Genomic DNA, 22,053 nt, shown 5'->3' on the forward strand with positions numbered 1-22,053 from the left:
ATTTGAACAAATACATTAATAAAAACCTAAATATAACTGCAGCACCATTGTCAGGGCTGCGGCTATTCATTCATTCATTCATTCATTCATTCATTTTCTACCGCTTATCCGAACTACCTTGAGTCACAGGGAGCCTGTGCCTATCTCAGGCGTGGAGTTTGCATGTTCTCCCCGTGCCTCGGGGGTTTCCTCCGGGTACTCCGGTTTCCTCCAACGGGCCAAAGACATGCATGGTAGGTTGATTGGCATCTCTGGAAAATTGTCAGTAGTGTGTGATTGCGTGAGTGAATGAGAGTGTGTGTGTGTGTGTGCCCTGCGATGGGTTGGCACTCCGTCCAGGGTGTATCCTGCCTTGATGCCCGATGACGCCTGAGATAGGCACAGGCTCCCCGTGACCCGAGGTAGTTCGGATAAGCGGTAGAGAATTGTTTATAAATTCATATTTTATGTCTTTTGCATTTGTTTGCGGTTGTGAAGTCGGATAGTCAGGGCCTTAAGAGAAAAATAAAAAAATAGAAGCAGGGACCTTCAATCCTAAGTCTGTTTTCATTTCTGAAACTTTTCGGCACTGCCGCAGATTTACATTTACATACCAGCAATACAGTTTCAGCTCATAAGAGAGAGAGATTGAACAATGGCTTTTCTGGCATTTTTGAGATTTGTCTCCTCAGCTTCTTGGAATGTTTACACTCTGACAGATCTGCACTAGCATGACAATTTGTTTTCCAGGTAGAGAACAAAGCTGTTCTATAACTCTACATACATGAAAGCTTCTGCCAAATGTCAGAAATGTAAATGTGTTCAGTATAGTGCAGTGCAGTGGGACGTTGGCCATTAAAATTGTTTTGTTTTGTTGTGTGCCATACATAAGTTGTTTTTTTGTTTGTTTTTTTGTGGAAAACTGTTTCAGTGTTGATTTGAATGCACCATACTGACTAAAATGCTTTCAGTTGTTCAAATCCAATCCTCCAAATTAAGCCACTCGTTAAAATCAAGCTTTAACAACAGTACACAAAAGATTTAGACCGCACAAATCATCTGTACAGCTGGTAATTTTTCCAATGATTCATCTTTCATCAGTGTTTCTGTGTTTCATCATATCGAGCAGCGTGAGACGGGTAATCAAAGTCAAATTACTTAACAAAGCAATATGAAATTATGTGGCAGAGAAATGAAGGAGGCGTGCGGGCGCTGTTGGAGGAGGCGGATAAGACTGCGGAGGAGAAGGAAGGTGAGGAGGATGTGTACGAAGCCATGGCTATGTCTCTCAGCGAGGCCTGGAAAATGTTAGTAAGCCACCTGGAGAAACGGCGCTCACTCCTGCAGCTGGCCTGCAACTTCTACGACCACGCTCTGGAGGTGAGAGAGACGAGCGTGTCACAACCATAACCCTTAAGAGCGAATGCATTGTTCTTACTTTAATAAGAAATAAATAATGTGGAAACAATGATCTTGAATAAGATTGGAGACATTAAAGTCATTACATTCATGTGATTAAGCTAATCACAGCAAACACGTTAGAGACGCATGTTTGGAACAGTGCAGTTGTGAAACATCCAGTGTGAAGGTCAAGATCAGAACGTTTCTTGTTAACAGTACAATAAGTACGGATGAGAGAGAAAAATGAGAGAGAGAGAGAGAGAGAGAGAGAGAGAGAGAGAGAGAGAGAGAGAGAGAGAGAATGAATGGAGAAAAAGAAAGAGAATGGGGAATGGGTGAAAAACACAAAGAGGGAGAGAGGGATAGTGAACTCCAAAAAAAAGAGAATGGACTGAGTGAGGAGCAGAGGGAGGGAGGGAGGGAGGGAGGGAGGGAGAGAGAGAGAGAGAGAGAGAGAGAGAGAGAGAGAGAGAGAGAGAGAGAGAGAGAGAGAGAGAGAGAGAATGGAGAAAGAGAATGGGTGAAAAAACACAAAGAGGGAGAGAGGGATAGTGAACTACAAAAAAAAGACTGAATGAGGAGCAAGAGGATGGAGAATGTGGAGAGAGAGAGAGAGAGAGAGAGAGAGAAATGAGGAGTAAGAGAATTAAGAGCCTGAGAGGTCATGGGGATGGAGTGGGGGAGAAAAAGAGAAAAAAGACAGTGAGTGAGTAAGTGTGTGTGTGTGTGTGTGAGAGAGAGAGAGAGAGAGAGAGAGAGAGAGAGAGAGAGAATGTCTGATAAGATTCCAGTACAGCCTTTCATCATCATCCATCTCTACACTTTTGTTCTGTGCCGAGTTTGTTGCTGCTTCCACATCTGAAGTAACTGTGTGTGTGTGTGTGTGTGTGTGTGTGTATGTGTGTGTGTTTGTGTGTGTATGTGTATGTGTGTGAGTGTGTGTGAGTGTGAGTGTGTATGTGTGTGTGTATGTGTGTGTGTGTGTGTGTGTGTGTGAGTGTGTGTGAATGTGTGTGTTTGTGTATGTGTATGTGTGTGTGAGTGTGTGTTTGAGTGTGTGTGTGTGTATGTGTGTGTATGTGTGTGTATGTGTATGTGTGTGTGTGTTTGTGTGTGTTTGCTTAATTTACTTTCAAAGTAACAGCTGTTTCCTCTGTTTTTTTCTCTCTCTTTTCTTAAACAAGGGCTTTAATATTAGTTTTGGGAATTCACACTGAGCTAAAATTACACATTAAAGAACAAGGCAGAAAAGAAAAGATATGAGGTCCATTGCTGATTGGACTGAGAAAGAAAACAAGTGTATTTGAGCTTGTGTGTATTTTTCTCTAGTCAGGACTGGGTGTGCTCTGGGACAGAAGAGTTGAATAAGCCTCTGATTACTGATGACTGTAATCAGTTCTGTCTGTGATTACTCAAGGCGCTGATTCTTTTTCTAGAACAGAAATTTTGACAGTTTTAATACTCGCTGTAATTCAACACACAGCTTTATATTAATTATATACACTTGTTCAAAGGAGTTCTTGTTTCTATAGTAACGCTGTAAGTGGATTAGGACTGAACAGGCCCTCACACACACTACATATACACACAAGTGTGTAAAAATGAAATCTTAATCTTAATACATCACCCATCAAACATGTTAATAAGGTGTAAATAGTGCAGAATTGAATCAGTATGTTGTGTGTGTTTGTGTTCTCTTTGTGTGACTGTAGTTTGCCATTAAGATAGATGAAGCGGAGGAGCTGCAGCGTGTGGGACACAAACTGAACGGTGATGTTTGTTTAATTGAGCTGAAGCACAAATACAGCAGTGTGAAGAGAAGTGAGTGAGCTGACCACACACACACACACACACACACACACACACACGTATACCTGACTGTCTGTGTATGACATTATCCTTTCATTTATCTATCTATCTATCTATCTATCTATTTATCTATCTATCTGTCTGTCAGTCTGTCTGTTTATCTGTCTGTCTGTCTGTGGCTAGCTGTTGCACATTCATTCATACTGTCTCAGTGTCTGCATACAGTATTACATTATCTAGCTATTTAGCTGTCTGTCTGTCTGTCTGTCTGTCTGGTTGTCAGTTTGACTAATATATTATCTGTTGCATTATCTATCTATCTGTTGCTCTGCCTTCCTTTTGTCTATCTATCCATGTATTTTGTTGTTCTCTCTCGGACCTTTATTGTTCTTCCAGTATGATCATCAGACCAGGTTGTAATGAAGAAAAATGACCACAGCACTAATGGAAGCTTTAGTCATGAAGCTAATGACCTGAGTGTTAATGGAATAAATCTAAACCTGTCTGTGTGCAGTACACTCATAATAGTGGAAACATAATATTACTTTTAACCCTTATAGACACACCTACCATTTGGCATGAAAAACTCTTTTCCCAATAATATATGTATTGATAAATGATTACTGTCGAAATAAAAGATTATTGGAGCTTTTAAAACAGTACTCATTATGTCCATATACACTTCAGTACATTTTTAAAAATGCATCAAATGATTTAATGCCATTGTGTGAACTTTTAGGCCTCCTGGAGAAGTCCATGCTGGCGCTGAATAAAAGTTATGAGTTGTTGGATTTCCTGAAGAGCTTTGAGGCTGAGGAGGCTCTGAGGTACGGAGGTGGGGCACGCGGTGCCCGTAACAGCTACAGGAAAGTGGATGGACTGATGGAGCTCCTGCAGGACCGACGCAGGGCAGTTGACCAGTGTATGGTTCAACAAATCCGCAATCAGGAAGTGAATAGCAGGATCGCTGAGTGGGAGAGACAAGAACAGGAAGTAAGTGACCTGATAGATGAGTATACTGGAACTAAATAAATAAATATGATTTTTGGAAACTGTTAAAAATGTGGGGGACACGGTGTCTTAGTGGTTAGCACGTTCGCCTCACACCTCCACGGTTGGGGGTTCGATTCCCGTCGATTCCCGCCTTGTGTGTGTGGAGTTTGCATGTTCTCCCCGTGCCTCGGGGGTTTCCTCCGGGTACTCCAGTTTCCTCCCCCGGTCCAAAGACATGCATGGTTGATTGGCATCTCTGGAAAATTGTCCATAGTGTGTGATTGTGTGAGTGAATGAGAGTGTGTGTGCCCTGCGATGGGTTGGCACTCCGTCCAGGGTGTATCCTGCCTTGATGCCCGATGATGCCTGAGATAGGCACAGGCTCCCCGTGACCCGAGGTAGTTCGGATAAGCGGTAGAAGATGAGTGAGTGAGAGAGAGAGTGTTAAAAATGTTTATTTTTAACAGATAAAGTTGAATGGCAATATTTTAAACAGATTTTATAGGTAGCATTGTCAGGGCTCTCAAGTTTTGAAGACAGGCAAACGTGATTGGCTATAGTGTAGACTCTTTTTTTGATTGGCTGATAAGTGTCAGGCTCGACTATGAACTCCAGGGGAGACGCGATTGATTCCTGCCCGGTTCCACAGAGACAGCGGTGCGGACAGAGACATTTTTGGCGCTGCGTCATATTAAATATATGATAAATAGTCAAAAAGTTTTTCTGCATGAGAAATACAATGTGTGGCAGGAAAGTGTGACAAAAGACCCAAATGCGTGACTGTCACTCTCAATGCGTGACAGCCCTGCATTGTTCTGTCATGGAACAAATATCAGCTAATCAGTGGCTAGCGAGTTGATACAGCCTGATGAATGACACAGGGAAGTTAATCAAAGTTAAAGTAGCTTTTAACTAAAATGTGTTTGAAACCATTTATAATCCAGATCAATCTATCATTTTGCATTCACTCTAAAAAAAGAGAGAAAACCCAAATATAAAGCATTACACTCTCCTCCTCCAGAAATCTGCCAGACTGGACTCTGAAATAAGAATCATCAGCTATGAACCTATATATTAAGAATAAATGTTCTTAGCTCACTAGTGAACTAGCTAACTAGCTTAGGTGTAAACCAAAGAGGGTGTAAACAGGAAGCGTTCCTGATGATTGAATTTGCCAACCACTTAAATTCTGATATGAGATGCCTGGCTCCTCACTACTGCAGTGTTGGATCAACAAGATATGAACATGTCCTGATGAAAAATTTAAAGTTTTCTACAATTTAATTTTTTTTCTGAAATGCTAAATTTTAAACAGGGCAAAGGGTTGTTGCAATGGATCACTGACTGGCAATCTGAAGCCTTACATTAGACATCTACAATATGGAACTAGATTTGTAAAGTTCGTTGCGACAAACTTTGATGTTGGCTTTTACGAGGCAAGTATTCGCAAAGGTTGGTGCTTTTTGGAGGAGAGTGGACAAATACAAATACACAAATACTCCTGAGGAAGTTTCCCTCATTGTGCTGAGTGTTTTGATATGTAAAATGTTCATGTTGTGCTAATTTTTGATTTTCACGTGACATCACGTGACGTCATCAAAATACCCGCGAGGCAGTTCCCCTCATTGTGCTGAGTGTTTTGATATATCACATGCCCATGTTGTGCAAAATTTTTTATTTTCACGTGACATCACATGACATCATCAGAATACACGTGAGGAAGTTCCCCTCATTGTTCTGAGTGTTTTGATATGTCACATGTCCATGTTGTAAAAAGTTTTTTGATTTTGCATATATTGGGGTTGGGCTGCGGCACAACAGGAAGGCCAGTCGGTACACCAATTTAGAGTATCACCCTAAAGGAGCTGGCCGAGTTTAGTGTAGATAGTTTGAAAGCTTGCCGAGTTATAAACCTCCAAAGTTTATAATGGGAGTCTATGGGAAAAAAGGCCAATTTGAGACCCGGTACCTGAAGTACCGGTACTCGGATCGCTTAGAAAAGTAATAGCAACAAACTTCAGACCAGGGTCTATAACATATCCGAATTTGGTGCATGTGGCTCGAAAGCCCTAGGCCGCATAAAATTTTTTACATTTTTGTCTAAGCTGAAATAGGAAAACAGAATGTTGGCTTCTACAAAGCTACATAATACTCTGAACAAACTGTTATATTGGTGTACCGACTGGCCTTTCGGTTGTGCCGCAGCCCCGCCCCCAAAATATGCAAAATCAAAAAACTTTTTACAACATGGACATGTGACATATCAAAACACTCACAACAATGAGGGGAACTTCCTCAGGAGTATTCGAATGACACCACATTCTCGTTTCCACTTGCCTCCAAATGTTTTGGCACCCTATCTTTCTGTCCACTTGCCTCCAAAATTAACACTGACCCTTATGTCCACTCGCCTCCAAAAAGCACCGGCCTTTGCGAATACTTGCCTCATCAAAGCCAACATCAAAGTTTGTCGTGACAAACTTTACAAATCTAGTTTGTAATTTGAAAATGAATGGATGATGAGCTGTGTACATTTTTATCAGGACATCATTAGCCGGCAAGTCATAAAAAAAAAACATTAAGGGTTCTTATTTTTATTTAAAAAGGTAAATACAATGTCAAATGCACATCCTCACATTACAAGAACTGTGTTCCAATATCAAGTTCTGCTCACAGTGTTAAATCTTTTATCTTTTTAATGTTTATTCTTCCTGCAATCTCAAGGAGGTTCTTTCTGCTCTTGGCTCCCTATTGATTATCTCCACCTCAAAATCTCTAAAGCTGTTTGCAGACTCTGTTTATAAAAGCCCTGTTACTGTTTGGCCTCTTATTCTCTTTACCATGCAGGTAACATGCTGGTTTAAGGAAAATGCCGACCCATTCTTAGAAAGGAATCAGCTGGGCTCATCCCTCTCTGAAAGTGAGGAGTTGCTGCAGGAGTATAAAGAATTTGAACTCAAAGCCAAGGTATGGCTTTATTTTCTAAGGACTTTTACAAGCAATGCAGAAATACAGCTATTTACAATACAGTTGAGGGATATAACTGAAACTCTGATATAGACTGAAACTCTTTACATCGTTTACTCTTACATCCTGGGACTGAAATGGGCATGATTAATATTACATATTATAAACCCTTATAAATGTATTGCATTTATTGGTACAGGGGAAATATCTATAAAATAATATGCATTTTAGTTTTACTAAAAAAAAGTTTAATAAAAGTTCTATCCATTGCCGTGAAACCCCTAAATTTGTTCTGTTGTGGAACGTTCTAGAAAATAAATATCAAAATCTATATAAAGTTTTCCAAATATTTCACAGAGCTCCATTAAAACCCTTATTTAAAAAAAAATAGAAAGAACAACACACAACTGCAACTCTGTCTAAAATAGACCGTCCACCAAATGTCAGTAACCGGATAAAGAGGGGATTAGTCTGAGAGGCAACCAAGGGATCAAGGGTAACTCTGAAGGAGCTGGAGGAATCCACATCTCAGATGGGAGAAGCTGTTCATGCTACAACTCTCCACAAAGCTGCACTTTATGAAAGAGTGGAAAGCTAGTGAAATCCATTGGCAAGTTCATAGTGCAGATGTAAAAAAAAATCATAAAGACGGCTTTAGGCTTCCGAATACTGGTTGCTATAGTAATAACGTTTATCAGTGGGTGGCACGACTAGCATTCCGTGCAAAAAAAAATCTGTTTTCTTGGAGCTTAAAGATTTGGAAACATTCCAACAGAAGTTTTGCTGTTTGTTTATAAAATTTACCCGAATGTATGAGATGAAGAGGAAGCAGTGTGTGCTCTGTGCCACAGATCACATACGGTCTACTGTCAAAAATCCCATTTACACCAAGTCGAGTTGCTCCATATTTGCATCAAGTTAAACTTTTCTCAATTTTGTCACCTACATCTAGTTGCCAAAGGTAGCTGTTGATCTTGTTGCTGGAAGCCACAAAGAATGATGTCTGGCTTTTTTGCTGCTGCGAGTAGCTGTATGTGCTAAAGTTAGCATGAGAACATCCGCAGTAAAGCATGGTGTCAAGGACGCGGGGATAAAAATGGACCCAAGTGCAGGATAGCGTAACAGAAACGGGGATTTATTAACAAAAACACTGAACAGGAACATGGACTCAAGACAGGACGACAACAACAAAAGACAACAGAGGATTCTGCGCTGCTCAAGGCAACGCGGCTCAACTAAATAGTACAAATAATTAATCGGACATGAGGTACAGGTGTGCAGAGGCGGGGAGGAAAAGACAAGGGCGGGGCAGACACGTGAACACAGAATATAAACAAAAAAGGCACATGGCCAAAGTCCGGGTAGACTCCTGACACATGGTGGTGGTTGGCTTAGCCTCTTGACTGCTGTTCTGTCTATTTTACTATGTAAAACTGACCAAGTCCCAATTAAACACCGATCGGTTGCAGTTTGGAGATTTGGTACCATTGACTGTGCTGAAATATTAAATCCAGTCTGCCCATGGTGACTCTCCTTACTAATGTATATGACTGCATATGAAGTATCTGACTGTAGAAAGGACATTATTCATTAAAACACTCTCTGGTGTTTATAACAGTTTATAATCACACCCTTCAGTGTCACCCAAATGAGGATGAGGTTCACTTTTGAGTCTGGTTCCTCTCAAGGTTTCTTCCTCTTCCATCTAAGGGAGTTTTTCCTCACCACAGTAACCTCAGTCACCTCAGGCTTGTTCACTGGGGATAAATACATACACATTTAAATATAAGCCTAACATTAATCTCGAACTTTTTTGCAATATTAATTTTTGTGTAATATTAAACTTTTTGTATTATGTTTCTTATGTTCTGTAAAGCTGCTTTGAGAAATTTGTCCATTGGATAAAAGCGCCTTACAAATAATATTGAATTATATCATATGTGTGCAGCAATGGACCCTTTTGCTTGAGCGACTTCTCCAGCAGGCATCTGAGCTTCTTCCCTTAAGTGAAAAGTTCAGCTCCATCTCAGAGAAAAGTCAGAATCTTCTCAAGATAAATGACCAGTTCTGGGATCTGATGATGTGTCGACTGGGACAGTTGCACGAGAGCAACAGCTTCTTCAGCAGCGCTAATAAAGTATGTGAGCCAAGGAAGTAAAATGCCGTCGTAATTATGTCTGATGGCTCTGATGCTATATCACACATGCTAGAATCATCACAGACAGTAAATTAAAAAGACTGTAAGTCTTACAGTGAATAAAAATATGCTCATGTTATGCTCTCTCAATGAATTAACTGAATATATCCAATTAATAACGAATTCATTTCATTTAGTAATATATTACTTCAATTTAGAAATGAATTCCCTAAATTTAAGTAGATTTGATGCTTCATGGTAATTATCATCTCTCCTAATTAATTCTTCATTCGATTCCAGCAAGATGTAAGTATGAGATGTTGTAAACAGAGCAAATCTCCCAGGTATATTGTTCTTTCTCTCTTTTCCTTGTAATTCCTTCCTGTTTTGCTGCTAAAAGGTGTTCATGTTTTCATCTTCGACCGTCTTCTTTTGTTGCTTTTTATTTTCCTATTCTCTATCTAGAGGCTTTAATATAACGTGAATTATATTAAGTGAATCAAGACTTATGAATATAATATATAACTTATGAATAAATTTATTAAGCTAAGGTTTGAGGTTATTTATTTTAGGGACCGGATCACAGAGTGAGTGAATTACCAGTTTATAAGAGCGAAACCTTATTGTATGAAATGGAATGAAAAATTGAGGTTATTATAAGTAACTATGAGCCCTTGGAACTGTGTAATAACTAAACTGCACTTATTGATAGTCTGGTGAATGTCAGTGGATACTGGAATTATTTCAAGTCATTTAATGTGTGGAGTCCTACACGATATGGTAATGTCCTTGCTCCAACTGATTCAAATCAAAGGTCATGAGAAAACATTTAGAAGTGAAAATCTGTATATACTGAATTTGCTACACTGAATGATTTGATCTGAGTTATATAGCATGCTAGATCACAAATTGGAGGACAAAATCTGACTTCATAAGTGAATTTTCATCTTGCCTTTTGATAGAGGTCTTTTGATAGAGCATAGTCACACTGCTTTGTTATTTTTTATTTTGTCATGCACTATTATAGACAATATTATTCAAGTACTAAGCATGTTCCATATTTTCTCCCTCTTTGTGGTTTTCAGGCTTTTGAAATCCTGGGAAACATTGAGTGCACTATAAAGGGCTTGCAGACTCAAACCGTGCAATTGACCGAGCTGGCTAAGAAGCACGAAGAACTGCATCGCAGTATTAAAGAAGTGGCCACTGAACCTCTTCAACGAGGACAGCTCATACTTCAGAAGCTCAGTCCACAGAGGTGAGACATTTAAGAACTGATCTTCAACACTTTAAAGCACCTACAATGTGGGTACCACAGAAGAACACTTTTAGAGTGAATACTAAGAAGAATACTATGGTTCTGGCTTTGAACTGCTGTTGTAGTGGTCGGTTTTGTGCTCTGTCATTAAACATCTGATGGCTTTGCAGGAAGGCATTAGTGTTAAATCTATAATGAGTTCAGAAAAGCTGATTTATTTTCAAAAGCTCCTGGTTACACAAGCCACTTGTATATATATACAGTTGGAAAAAGGACATTATTTTCAATCACACTTTCTGGTGTCACCCAGATGAGGAGAGGTTCCATCCACCTGTTAATATATATTAACCCGTTATATATATATATATATATATATATATATATATATATATATATATATATATATATGTATTTTTTTTTTTTTTGGCAGTGCCCAAGTCGGAGGTGTGCAAAAAATGCTGGGATACATCAGAGAGCGGGTGGATGGGCTGAGCAAGCAGTGTCAAGCCAATAGGGAACTTGCTGGGAAGAAACAGAAGTTGCTGACCTCCTTCGACAACCTGGAGGAAAAGGTACCGTTGGAAACGATTTCATTTGTAACGGCAAAGCTCTTCTAAATCAAATACTTAGTGATTGGGTCCTGTTTTTAACACTCCACTTACAACCCCAAAGGTGCACAGGTGCACATCACCTGTTTTATAAGGACCAATAAAAGGTGAGGTGCATCTGTAAAAGCATCACACAAGTGTGGTGACGTTCTTAAATTAATTGTACTTGAAGATTATATCTAAGTGAGGAATCAGCAAGCCAGAAGTGTGTATTTTCATATTCACTACAAATAACACTGCATGATTTCAACTGCTGTGTGACATTAAGTCCTCTGGGCAACATTCTGTCATATGTCCTTTTGTTCTACACTGCTAGTGTGGTTCCCTTTACAACTGGGAGAATACAGAGTACAACTCATAAAAATGGATGATTGGGTGACCATAAATTTATTAAGAGAAATAGTTATGTACTCCATGTACTTTCATATATTTTTTTATGTTTGGAAAATGAAAAAGCAATTTAGACAGAATAAAATGACCAACATGTTTGCCTGGATTTGAAAAGGAAGTTTAGTTTTCAGTTGAAATTGGAGCAAGCTTTTTGATTGATTGAGGGCTGCTGGAAGGAACAGATCTTAGCCCTGGGCTGTGCAGCAAACTGCAATTTGTTGCCAGTCATTTTATGCTCATTCAGTCATTTCTGTTTTCTAAATGAAAGCTATTTATTTCACTCTGCTTTTTCTATGCTGCAATTCAGTACACAAAAATGATGGTGCCCAAAATATTTTGTTAAATTCCAGATGGTAATTCATATGGCTGTAGTTCCTGCCAATGACCACTTTTTTCAGAATATTAGGAAAGTTGATTGTAGCAGAGCTGCACATTTGATCACACTGACATGTTTTTCTTTCCAGATCTCAGGCTGGATTAAAAGCAGTAATGGTGTCTTATCCAGTTATATGGAGCCTGGTTCCTCACTCTTTGAGGCTGAGGAGGTGCTCAACAAACACCTGGAGTTATCCACACATACACAGGTGAGCTTAACTTCACACAAAAACAAGTGAGACCCATTGGCATTCAATTTCAAATGAAGATTTAGTTGCTTCCTAAAGGTTAAGAAGTTCATTCATTCATTCATTCATCTTCTACCACTTATCCGAACTACCTCAGGTCACGGGGAGCCTGTGCCTATCTCAGGCGTCATCGGGCATCAAGGCAGGATACACCCTGGACGGAGTGCCAACCCATCACAGGGCACACACACACACTCTCATTCACTCACGCAATCACACACTACGGACAATTTTCCAGAGATGCCAATCAACCTACCATGCATGTCTTTGGACCGGGGGAGGAAACCGGAGTACCCGGAGGAAACCCCCGAGGCACGGGGAGAACATGCAAAATGAGGTGTGAGGCGAACGCGCTAACCACTAAGCCACCGTGCCCCCCCGTTAAGAAGTTTTATATAATAAATAATATGTATATAAACAAGCCAATAGTAAGAACTAGCAAACAGACTGGGACAAGCACAGACAGATTGGATTAATGCGCCAAGAGAATAGAAGTATGTCTTGAGGTATGCCAAGATTTAAAAGCAGAAATGGAAAGAGCACATTTAATTTCAAGTGCTAACTGGTTCCACAGGCTTGGAACAGCGACTTCTAGGCTCTTTAACCTTTTAGTTGAAGACATTAGATTAGATTAGATTCAACTTTATTGTCATTACACATGCACAAGCACAAGGCAACAAAATGCAGTTTGGCATCTAACCAGAAATGCAATAAGCAGCAAGTGCAAGATGTACAGTATTTACAATATGAGTACAGTATGAAAAGGATAATCTACAAAGGAATATGCTTTGGATATACAGGTATAGATATACAAGATATACAGATTGGGTGCTTTAGATATGAAATATACACGATGTTATATATTATATATTATCTCAATAAATATACAGGTGCTATTGTCATAATATACAGGGGTGGGTGGTCACATTATAAGCCTTAAAAACAATCAGCAAGATCTTAAACTGGATTCTAAAGTAGACAGGGAGCCACTGAAGAGACACCAGAACTGGGTTAATGTAATCACGCCTTTTATACCAGTCAGCAGTCTTACAGATGAATTCTGGACTATCTGCAAGTGTGACAGTAAGGACCGTGGACAATACCTGGACCCGAATATCTTGCTGTAGTTGGGACATGAGAGATTTGCTGTATGGTTCAGCGTGCCAGTGTGTATACCGGATTTTACTATCCACTTGTCTTTCCATTTCTAAGAATGTGTTAAAGCAACCCTTCGACAACAGCTTCTGTCCGATAGGTTTCCTGTAGACAAACTGGAGTTCTTTGTAGGACTCTTGGCATGGTAGAGACCATCGATTAACATGACCCACCTAATGGTGTTGCCTCTAAGCTTTGCATCAATACTTTTGAATGCTTTATAGATTTGTGGTATCCTGCTCTTCACTAGTAACTCCCTATGCCAGATCTTTAACCACTGAGCAACCTCATCTCACTTCTTCACTTGCTTTAGAAAATCTAGTGTATATCCAAGCTTTAGTTATTTTCTTCAAGTATGCAGGTGGCATTCAGCGAGGAAGCAGACTGGTGGATTGTCTTAAAAGGTGTGTGTAGCTGTGCCGGTTAGTTAGTAGATTAGTATGGTAGATAGTAAACCACTATTGTGTCAGAGAGTAAGTGTGGGATGTGGAAGGTCATTGGTTCGAATCCCAGGTCCACCAAGTTGCCACTGCAGGGCCCCTGAGCAAGGCCCTTAACCCTCAATTGCTCAGGTGTATAAACTGAAATAAGACAAAGTAAGTCACTCTGGATAAGAGTGTCTGCTAAATGCTGTAAATGTAAATGCAAGTTCTTGGAAAGGTGTCTGATTGCTGCAGGGTTTTACAGTTAAACATCCCTGCTTCATCATTACATTCACTGAGAACAGAGAATCCACAGACCACCTACTGGGTCTTATCCCAGGGGTTTTTAAGTTCCTGCTAAATTTGGATCGCACACTAAACTCCCAAGTATGAGCTGCATGATTTGCTGGATAACAGTGTTGAAAGCTTTAATGAGATTGATAATGAAATCCTTGTTTTGTTTCCAGCATTTCTCATGAATTTCAACAATCATGCATAGTATCATGCATAGTATTCTTCAGTCTTTCTTAAAGGTACACTTTATCTCTCTTCTGATGTAATCTACAAGACACCATGACTCATGCTATTACTTCAGAAAAGAGCAGCGATCTGTTATGGCCTGCATACTGTTCCATATATACATACATCATCTAAACACATATACGATGGAATATATACTTCATTCCTGTAGTAATGTAACCTATATAAAGCATTACTTGTTAGTTTGCCTTTTAAATAGTAGACCCTCTAGGTAATTATGACATAGTTTTACTTTTAAAGGCAGGCAAAAGTGTAAGAAACAGCCAGCAATCAACACAAAAGGGATATATGAAATACACAAAGTGCGTAATAAGAGGAAATACCAGAATCTAGTTAAAAACATAGATGAGATGTAAAAGAATTATCAAAAATGATTTGACAATTTGGGGCACGGTGGCTTAGTGGTTAGCACGTTCGCCTCACACCTCCAGGTTTTGGGGTTCGATTCCCGCCTCCACCTTGTGTGTGGAGTTTGCATGTTCTCCCCGTGCCTCGGGGGTTTCCTCCGGGTACTCCGGTTTCCTCCCCCGGTCCAAAGACATGCATGGTAGGGTGATTGGCATCTCTGGAAAATTGTCCGTAGTGTGTGATTGCATGAGTGAATGAGAGTGTGTGTGTGCCCTGCGATGGGTTGGCACTCTGTCCAGGGTGTATCCTGCCTTGATGCCCGATGACGCCTGAGATAGGCACAGACTCCCCGTGACCCGAGGTAGTTCGGATAAGCGGTAGAAAATGAGTGAGTGAGAGATTTGACAATTAGCTGATTAAAAAACAGTGAATACAAAGGAAGTAACAAGTGGACATTTTTTTTGATGATATCCCCTCTGCACCTTCGGTGGTATGGGCTGGAACTGTTAGGCAATTTTGTCACAGTGTTGAGTCCTTTAAAGTAAAACTCTTAATAAATTGTCACTGAGAATCTGAGGTGTGTTATTTTCCTTCAGAGTGTCATGGCAGAGTCAGAAACCACTGAGGGAATGATTAAGGAACTGAAGAAGCTGGAGTCCTCTGAGGCAGTGGAGCTCTCCAACCGAGCCTCTGTGCTGACAGAGCAGCTGAACACACTGCAGAGGAACATCTCCACACGCCTGGAGAGCCTCAGGAGCTACATTAGCTTTTTATCTACAGCCAAGGAGGTGCTTATTCACACTGAGTCAATCTGAGCACGACATTCTTACAAATGGAGTTAACAAATGTGTCAGTGTATGTATAAGCAAAAGTAACATCATGATAATGTTCATAAAAGAAATGTTATAGTTTTACTGACTGCAATAAAGCATTGTCCTGGGGTTCAATCAAATTACATAAAATGGTATTTGCATTTGGTTTTATTTCCTCATTTGATAATGCCATTTATTCATTCATTTTGTTTTGTTATGGTGCTAATATCCTCTTCCAGGTTGGAGATCAGATTAAGACGTTGTTGGATTTCTATAAGAAAAGACCAGAGGCCGAGGAGGAGTATGAGGAAATTGGCATTGTCATGAAGGAGGACATGGATGCAAGATGGCAGTTGTTCTTACAGAAGTTCCTCTCCATGCAGGACCAGGGCAACAACTTTATCAACATCTCTACTATGGTCAGTTACACTGAATACATTTACATTTCTTCATTTGGAAGACATTAAGCACTAATTTCCCGAAGGTCAGGAATTCGAATCCCAGGTCCACCAAACTCCCACTGATGGGCCCCTGAGCAAGGCCCTTAACCCTCAATTGCTAAGTTGTATAAATTGAAATAAATTGTAAGACACTCTGGATAAGGGTGTCTGCTAAATGCTGTAAATGTAGAAAATTGAAGAGAAACATGAAAGCAACAAGTGAATTTAGTCACCTGGTCTACAGGCTCTATTGCTATCTTTGCTGTTAAAGAACTGTCATTTACTCCATTGCTTGCTGCCGGTTACAGGTGTTGTGGAAGTTCCGAGCTTAGAGAGATTTAAAGAATAAAGTATAACACTGGTAGACACGAGCAAGAGTAAAAAAGTTACACAATTTATTGTGCTCAGCTGCGCAGCAGGACCCAACACTCCACATGTAGCATGAGGGATGAAGGGGCAAGATCATTGATTACATCAAGGTTTTATAGACAGAACTCAAGAAAACCAAAGATATGTAAAAGCAAAACATCATCAATCATTGGCTCAAAATTACCTCATGCATCTCCTGACCAAGCTAATCTGACCAGGCCAAGGTCTTCTAGAGGACGTATTGGACATTGTTTATGGACAACTCGTCCCCAGTCCCTTGTCATAATCTTAACAAAACCTACTGTTGACGATGTCAGTCTCATGACGCACACAGGGTACAAGCATAGAAGGACAAAGCCTTATGAACATCTTAAGATTAGAAATTTCCACCACACAGGTAAGCGAGACGTTGAGTCTGAACATCAAAGCAGCAGTTCATGTTGTGGAAAAGACTACAGACAGTCTGAGCAGGAAGAAAGCCGAGCTCACCGACCTGTGGACGTCATGGCAGCTCCATTACAGTCAACTGAAGTCTTTGAAGAAACAGTGGAAAAAATTCAAAGATCAAGTTAAAAAGGTAAAACATTGAACTTGTTTGGTGCAAACTATGAGGACAGGCGAACATGCACATTAGGAGTTACATTAATAACAGGAGATGTGATTTGCTGTTACAGGTTGTGAATGAACTAAAGTCTCTGGAGGGAATTCTTTCTCCAGCGTCCAAACATGACCTGGGAAGTGATCTTCAGAGTGTGTCTAAGCTGCAAGAGAGATTCATCTCTACCAAGCCACAGTTTCTGGTATGAGCAGTATTTGAGGTCGCAATTAAACCGTTCAGTGACTTTTAATGCAACAGATCAGATAATACAAGCAGCAAAGCAAAAACAAACCACATCACATACTTATTGTTGATTGGCTACTGCATGTGTCAGTCTGAGAGATGGCAGAAACCAGAGAGATGAGCCTTCAATGACTCTACTGATCCTTTTATTCATGCTTATTTTTATCCAGAGCATTAGTGTGATGTTATTTTAGGCACAGCGTCAACATAGCACAGCGTTCACACGAATATCCGCAAGCTTAAATGATGCCTAAAGGAAGCCGGGTTGTTCAGACAACAGCTTCGTTTTGTAATAGGAAAAGAAACTTTGCATTAAACTATTTTCACTAGTCTAACTTGATAACAGACTGAAAAAGTGTGGTTGTCTTTTAATTTCCAACACACACATGCACACACACACACAGACACACACACACACTACTGTATATAGTAACTAATTTCAGTAACAATTTGAAATTGTTGGTACCTTAAATATTTATGTAAAATTTATTTAGATTAGATTAACCTACAATATTTGAACTTATATAGTATACTATGGTATAGTTTTCTAATACAGATATATTTACTTATTTTAAAGATTTATTCTAGAGAGAAACAAACGTCCCCATAAATTTGCGAACATGCCTTTATATCAGCTTTAATTGTCTTTTATTTTTTACAATAGAATCTTATAACGAAGAGTTAGATAACATTTCCTCCGTTGCTTTTTTTTTCTATCTCGCATGTATCTTAATTAAAAGGAATTAGGTTCTAGCATTTTTAAATAGGATTATCCCTTAAAAGTGATCTCACTTTGTCTGAAGCATAGGACGATCACAGACATTTTGATGATTGGTATTTGATCAGAAACTGATTTGTTCAGGCTTATTATGTCCATTTCAATACAACATGTAAACCCAGCCAGTTGATCAAGTGTGACATTTAATGTGTGAAATCATATTAAAGTCACACTTGGCTAGCGAGGATTTAGACATCTGTAGAAAGATAGCAAAAATATAGCCAATGGCAAAATTTTAAAAGTCAATAAAAGAATTTCCAGATCACTTTATATGAAAATATTATAAGCGCCTAAAGCTTCATAACATCAGTTCAGACACAGTGACACCTGATGGGTTTTTACAGACCAACATATAAATATGGCCTGCTGAAAATCTAGCTTTAAGGAATATTTACTTGTTAATTTAAGTAAGATAAAAATAGATTAGATTTCAATGTAATATTTTTTAGTATTGTATATTTTTATATACAGTACTGTGCAAAAGTTTTAGGCAGGTGTGAAAAAATGCTGTAAACAAAGAATGCTTTCAGAAATATAAATAATGAGTGTTTATTTCTGTCAATTTACAAAATGCAAAGTGAGCAAACAAAAGAAAAATCTAAATCAAATCAATATTTGGTGTTACTACCTTTTGCCTTCAAACCAGCATGAAGTGATGGCACGACCCCCACAGAGCCCTGATCTCAACATCATCCAGTGTGTCTGGGATTACATGAAGAGACAGAAGGATGTGAGAAAGCCGACATCCACAGAAGATCTGTGGTTAGTTCTCCAAGATGTTTGGAACAACCTACCAGCCAAGTTGCAAGTGTAGCTAGAAGAATTGCTGCTGTTTTGAAGGCAACGGGAGGTCACACCAAATATTGATTTGATTTAGACTTCTCTTTGGTTCATTCACTGCATTTTGTTCATTTATGAAAATAAATGTTTAACACTTCCATTTTTAAAAGCATTCTTTGTTTATAGCATTTTTTCACACCTGCCTAAAACTCTTGCGCCGTACTGTATATATATATATATATATATATTTTACTTTTTATCATCACTACAGATTCATTGCAGAATGAATTATATTCTCTCTATTCATGCAAGATAGATTACTTAGTCTTGCTTAACTTTCATCCTAGCAACTGAACGCCGAAGTGGAATTCCTGGTTAAGACGTCGGAGCTGTTGACGCTGAAAGGAATCCCAATGAAAGAGAAAAACGAGAGGGTCAGCGAGCTGCTCCTGGTGCACCAGCGTGTGAGGGATAAAATCCGCGAGTCTGAGACCATTTTCAGCATGGCCGTCAAATTCCATCAAGTTTATCAAGAGGTAATGTCATGGTTCATCGATCCGATCTCCCACAGCTTTCCGTTAGTATCAGCTAAAAGCGGCGCTAAGTAGAAAATACTTACATGCCAACAAGACTATTAAAAATGGCAGAAAAAATAAAGATTATTATTACAGTGTCTTTCAGAGTCTTTAAGACAGGTTTATTGATTCCAGGATAAACCTACAGAGAGAGAAAATTCTCCATTCTGTCCGACATCACTGAGAGCTGATAAATCAATCCTAAACGGTGTTCGCCCTCGAAAGTCCGCTTCAACTCAATACTAACTGCAAAGGCTTTTTATGAAGGCATTCTAAGAGCATTTTAAGCTAAATCTTTCTCTAAATCTAGGTTGAGTCCAAAGTTTCCTGACTACTAACTATTTCTATTGTGCACAATAAATGAAATGGTTGCTTTCATTCTCCCGGATAAACTTGCTTTCTAATCAAATACTTAATGTTTACACTCAAACTATTCTAGCCAGAAAATAAATATCAACATTCCATATCTGTTCTTTATGTGTCTGAATCTCTTCGGGTGAAGCTTTTCAATCATTTAAGCATTTTAAAATAGATGAAATTCTGCCAAGGTTGAATTGATTGTGTAATTGCTTAACTTTTTGTATAAATCTTAAATAATCTTAAATATTTGATGTAAAATGTGCTTTACAAATACACTTTTAATGACCTTTAGATGTGAGAAAGCTCTGGCTGTTTTGAATAAGTAATAGTGAGAGTTTTGGTGTGACTATAAAAATAAAAACGTATTTTTCTAATCTTCAGTTGGACAGCCTGTTAAAGGCCGAGCCGATGAAGGGGTCGAGCGACCCGACTCAGGCCAGGATCCAGCTCAGCCAGCACCAGGAGCGGCAGAACCACGTACGGCACCTTTACAAACTGGCCATGTCTCTGACCAATGATATCACCAGCACTGTCAAACAACCGGTGAGAATTTAATTAGACACATTTGATTTATTTTATCAGTAATGAGTACTACAATGTATCGATTTGGCTTTTTAGTCTATATCCTTAGCTGATATCACAAGTACCATCTGGAAAATGCAGTGACGTTTACAACACTTCCAGTCGCTCTATTTATTACAAAAGCACATTCCATATTCAGTTATTTCAGTGACTTATACATGCCTCATACCACTATCTCTACACTGAGATCATGCTTCTGGTCATTTTTTCAAGTTTAAAAAATATATTTTTGAATTTCATTAACCTCAAAAGAATGAAGAATGTTTACTAATCTCTGTTTGCACAATTCCATTACGGTCTGTACTCTGGTTGGTGCTATATCTGTCCTGTAGTGTATTGTACTGTTTGCACTATCTCTCTTGCACTATTTGCACTAAATTGCATACTTTTTAGACCTTAGCGCTGTGTTGTACTATGTAGCAGCATGGTCCTAGAGAAAAGTGGCTTCATTTCACTGTCTAATGCGTCAGCTATATGCGGTTGAAATAACAATAAAAGCTTCTTGACTTGACTTGACTTGGTTTGAAGGGCTAGCAGGTGTCGCTCTTTATAGTCAATCCTTATAGTCAAACTCTTTATAGTCAATCCTTTCCTTGATTGCCAGTGAAATAAGAATTTATTCTAGTTTTATTATTAGGTGCTTTAAACTTTAACACTGGTTGTTGCACCTTTATGATTGAATAGGTATTATCATTTAAAAATCCATCAAAAAATCCAAAAATTTCTATTTTTTGCAAAAACCAATCTTTCTGTTGGCACATTTTTTTTTATTAATGTCTAAATCTATGTTTATGTGTCTCATTTTGGTCTCTGTAGCTTCAGAAAACATTGGGGTCTTCAGTTCAGGAGAAGATGGAGCGCCTCCGTCAGGGCAGTGTGATTTGGGCTGCTCAGGCCAGCCAGTGTGAGGAGAACCTGATGAGCAACATGCACTACTGTGTGTTTAAAGAAGAGATCAGTGAGGTGAGGAAATCCTTATTCATATAAACCTGTCAGTCCTTACACTGCTTCAAGAAAGCTCACTTTCTGGATCAACAAATCAACTATATAATGACGGTCGGTGACATGCAAACTGGATCAATTATTCACAGCTTTGAATCCCAAGACTGACCTCCTGGTTGGGTTGTAAATATTTCTCACCATTCGTACATAACCCTTAATGTATAGGCTCAATTTTAGTCTCGACTTTTTCCATACTTTTTTCCTGTAAACTGACATCCTAATCAGAATAGGTCTTAGCAAGTGAAAAATCTTGATTCTATTAAAATGTGTGTAGTATTTCATTTTATAAGACTACAATAAAAACGATACAGGATTTCTAGACTTTTTTTATTATTTGTTTCAAGCTGGTCTCGTTCTTTTGTCTGATTATTTTGCTTCTCTCAAGAAACAAATGTTTAAATTCTACCAAAATTATTTGCCAATAAATAATAAAATGTAAAGCTTGAAATGAGAAAAAATGTCTAGAAATACATTTTTGTAATATTATATTTGATTGGTAATTGTAGTAATTGTATAATATGGAATACTAAATAAATTGATTACATTCACGATATCTCAGATCATTCGAATGAAATGTTTAGATTTTTCACAGTCCTGCATCCTTCCACAGGTCATACAGTAATTCATTCTTATCCCGTCTGATGCTTCTTACTGCCCAGAGCTGAATGCTAGAACTTCAGGGGCTAATTCCAACGTCCCATTGCCCCTGAGCTATTTATAGAGGGTTTCTATTTAGGCTGTGAGGCTTTTTCTGTTCCCGCTCTCGTGCTGCGGTTCTGCCTTTTGTCCTTTAACACTCTAGAGAACAACAAGGACTTCTTTCTTATCAGTCACTTCTTATCAGTTCTCTGAAAATAATCCGGAGCTTAAAGTTATATTCAAAT

General features: G+C 38.9%; 1 protein-coding gene across 2 annotated transcripts in view; it reads left to right on the plus strand.

The window, feature by feature from the left end:
- ccdc141 (coiled-coil domain containing 141) overlaps positions 1-22,053 on the plus strand; it is a 54,207-nt gene that overhangs the window by 12,282 nt on the left and 19,872 nt on the right. For both annotated transcript variants that reach the window (XM_060877042.1, XM_060877041.1), the window contains exons 3-17: positions 1,168-1,359; positions 3,093-3,201; positions 3,929-4,182; positions 7,030-7,149; positions 9,098-9,286; positions 10,372-10,544; positions 10,975-11,116; positions 12,007-12,126; positions 15,227-15,418; positions 15,682-15,861; positions 16,649-16,828; positions 16,926-17,051; positions 18,998-19,186; positions 19,967-20,128; positions 20,984-21,130. In XM_060877042.1, coding sequence (XP_060733025.1) covers positions 1,168-1,359; positions 3,093-3,201; positions 3,929-4,182; positions 7,030-7,149; positions 9,098-9,286; positions 10,372-10,544; positions 10,975-11,116; positions 12,007-12,126; positions 15,227-15,418; positions 15,682-15,861; positions 16,649-16,828; positions 16,926-17,051; positions 18,998-19,186; positions 19,967-20,128; positions 20,984-21,130 — 2,475 coding nt within the window. The remainder of the gene's footprint in view (positions 1-1,167; positions 1,360-3,092; positions 3,202-3,928; positions 4,183-7,029; positions 7,150-9,097; positions 9,287-10,371; positions 10,545-10,974; positions 11,117-12,006; positions 12,127-15,226; positions 15,419-15,681; positions 15,862-16,648; positions 16,829-16,925; positions 17,052-18,997; positions 19,187-19,966; positions 20,129-20,983; positions 21,131-22,053) is intronic.

The sequence above is a fragment of the Tachysurus vachellii genome, chromosome 8 (assembly GCF_030014155.1).
Source record: "Tachysurus vachellii isolate PV-2020 chromosome 8, HZAU_Pvac_v1, whole genome shotgun sequence".
Lineage (NCBI taxonomy): Eukaryota > Metazoa > Chordata > Actinopteri > Siluriformes > Bagridae > Tachysurus > Tachysurus vachellii.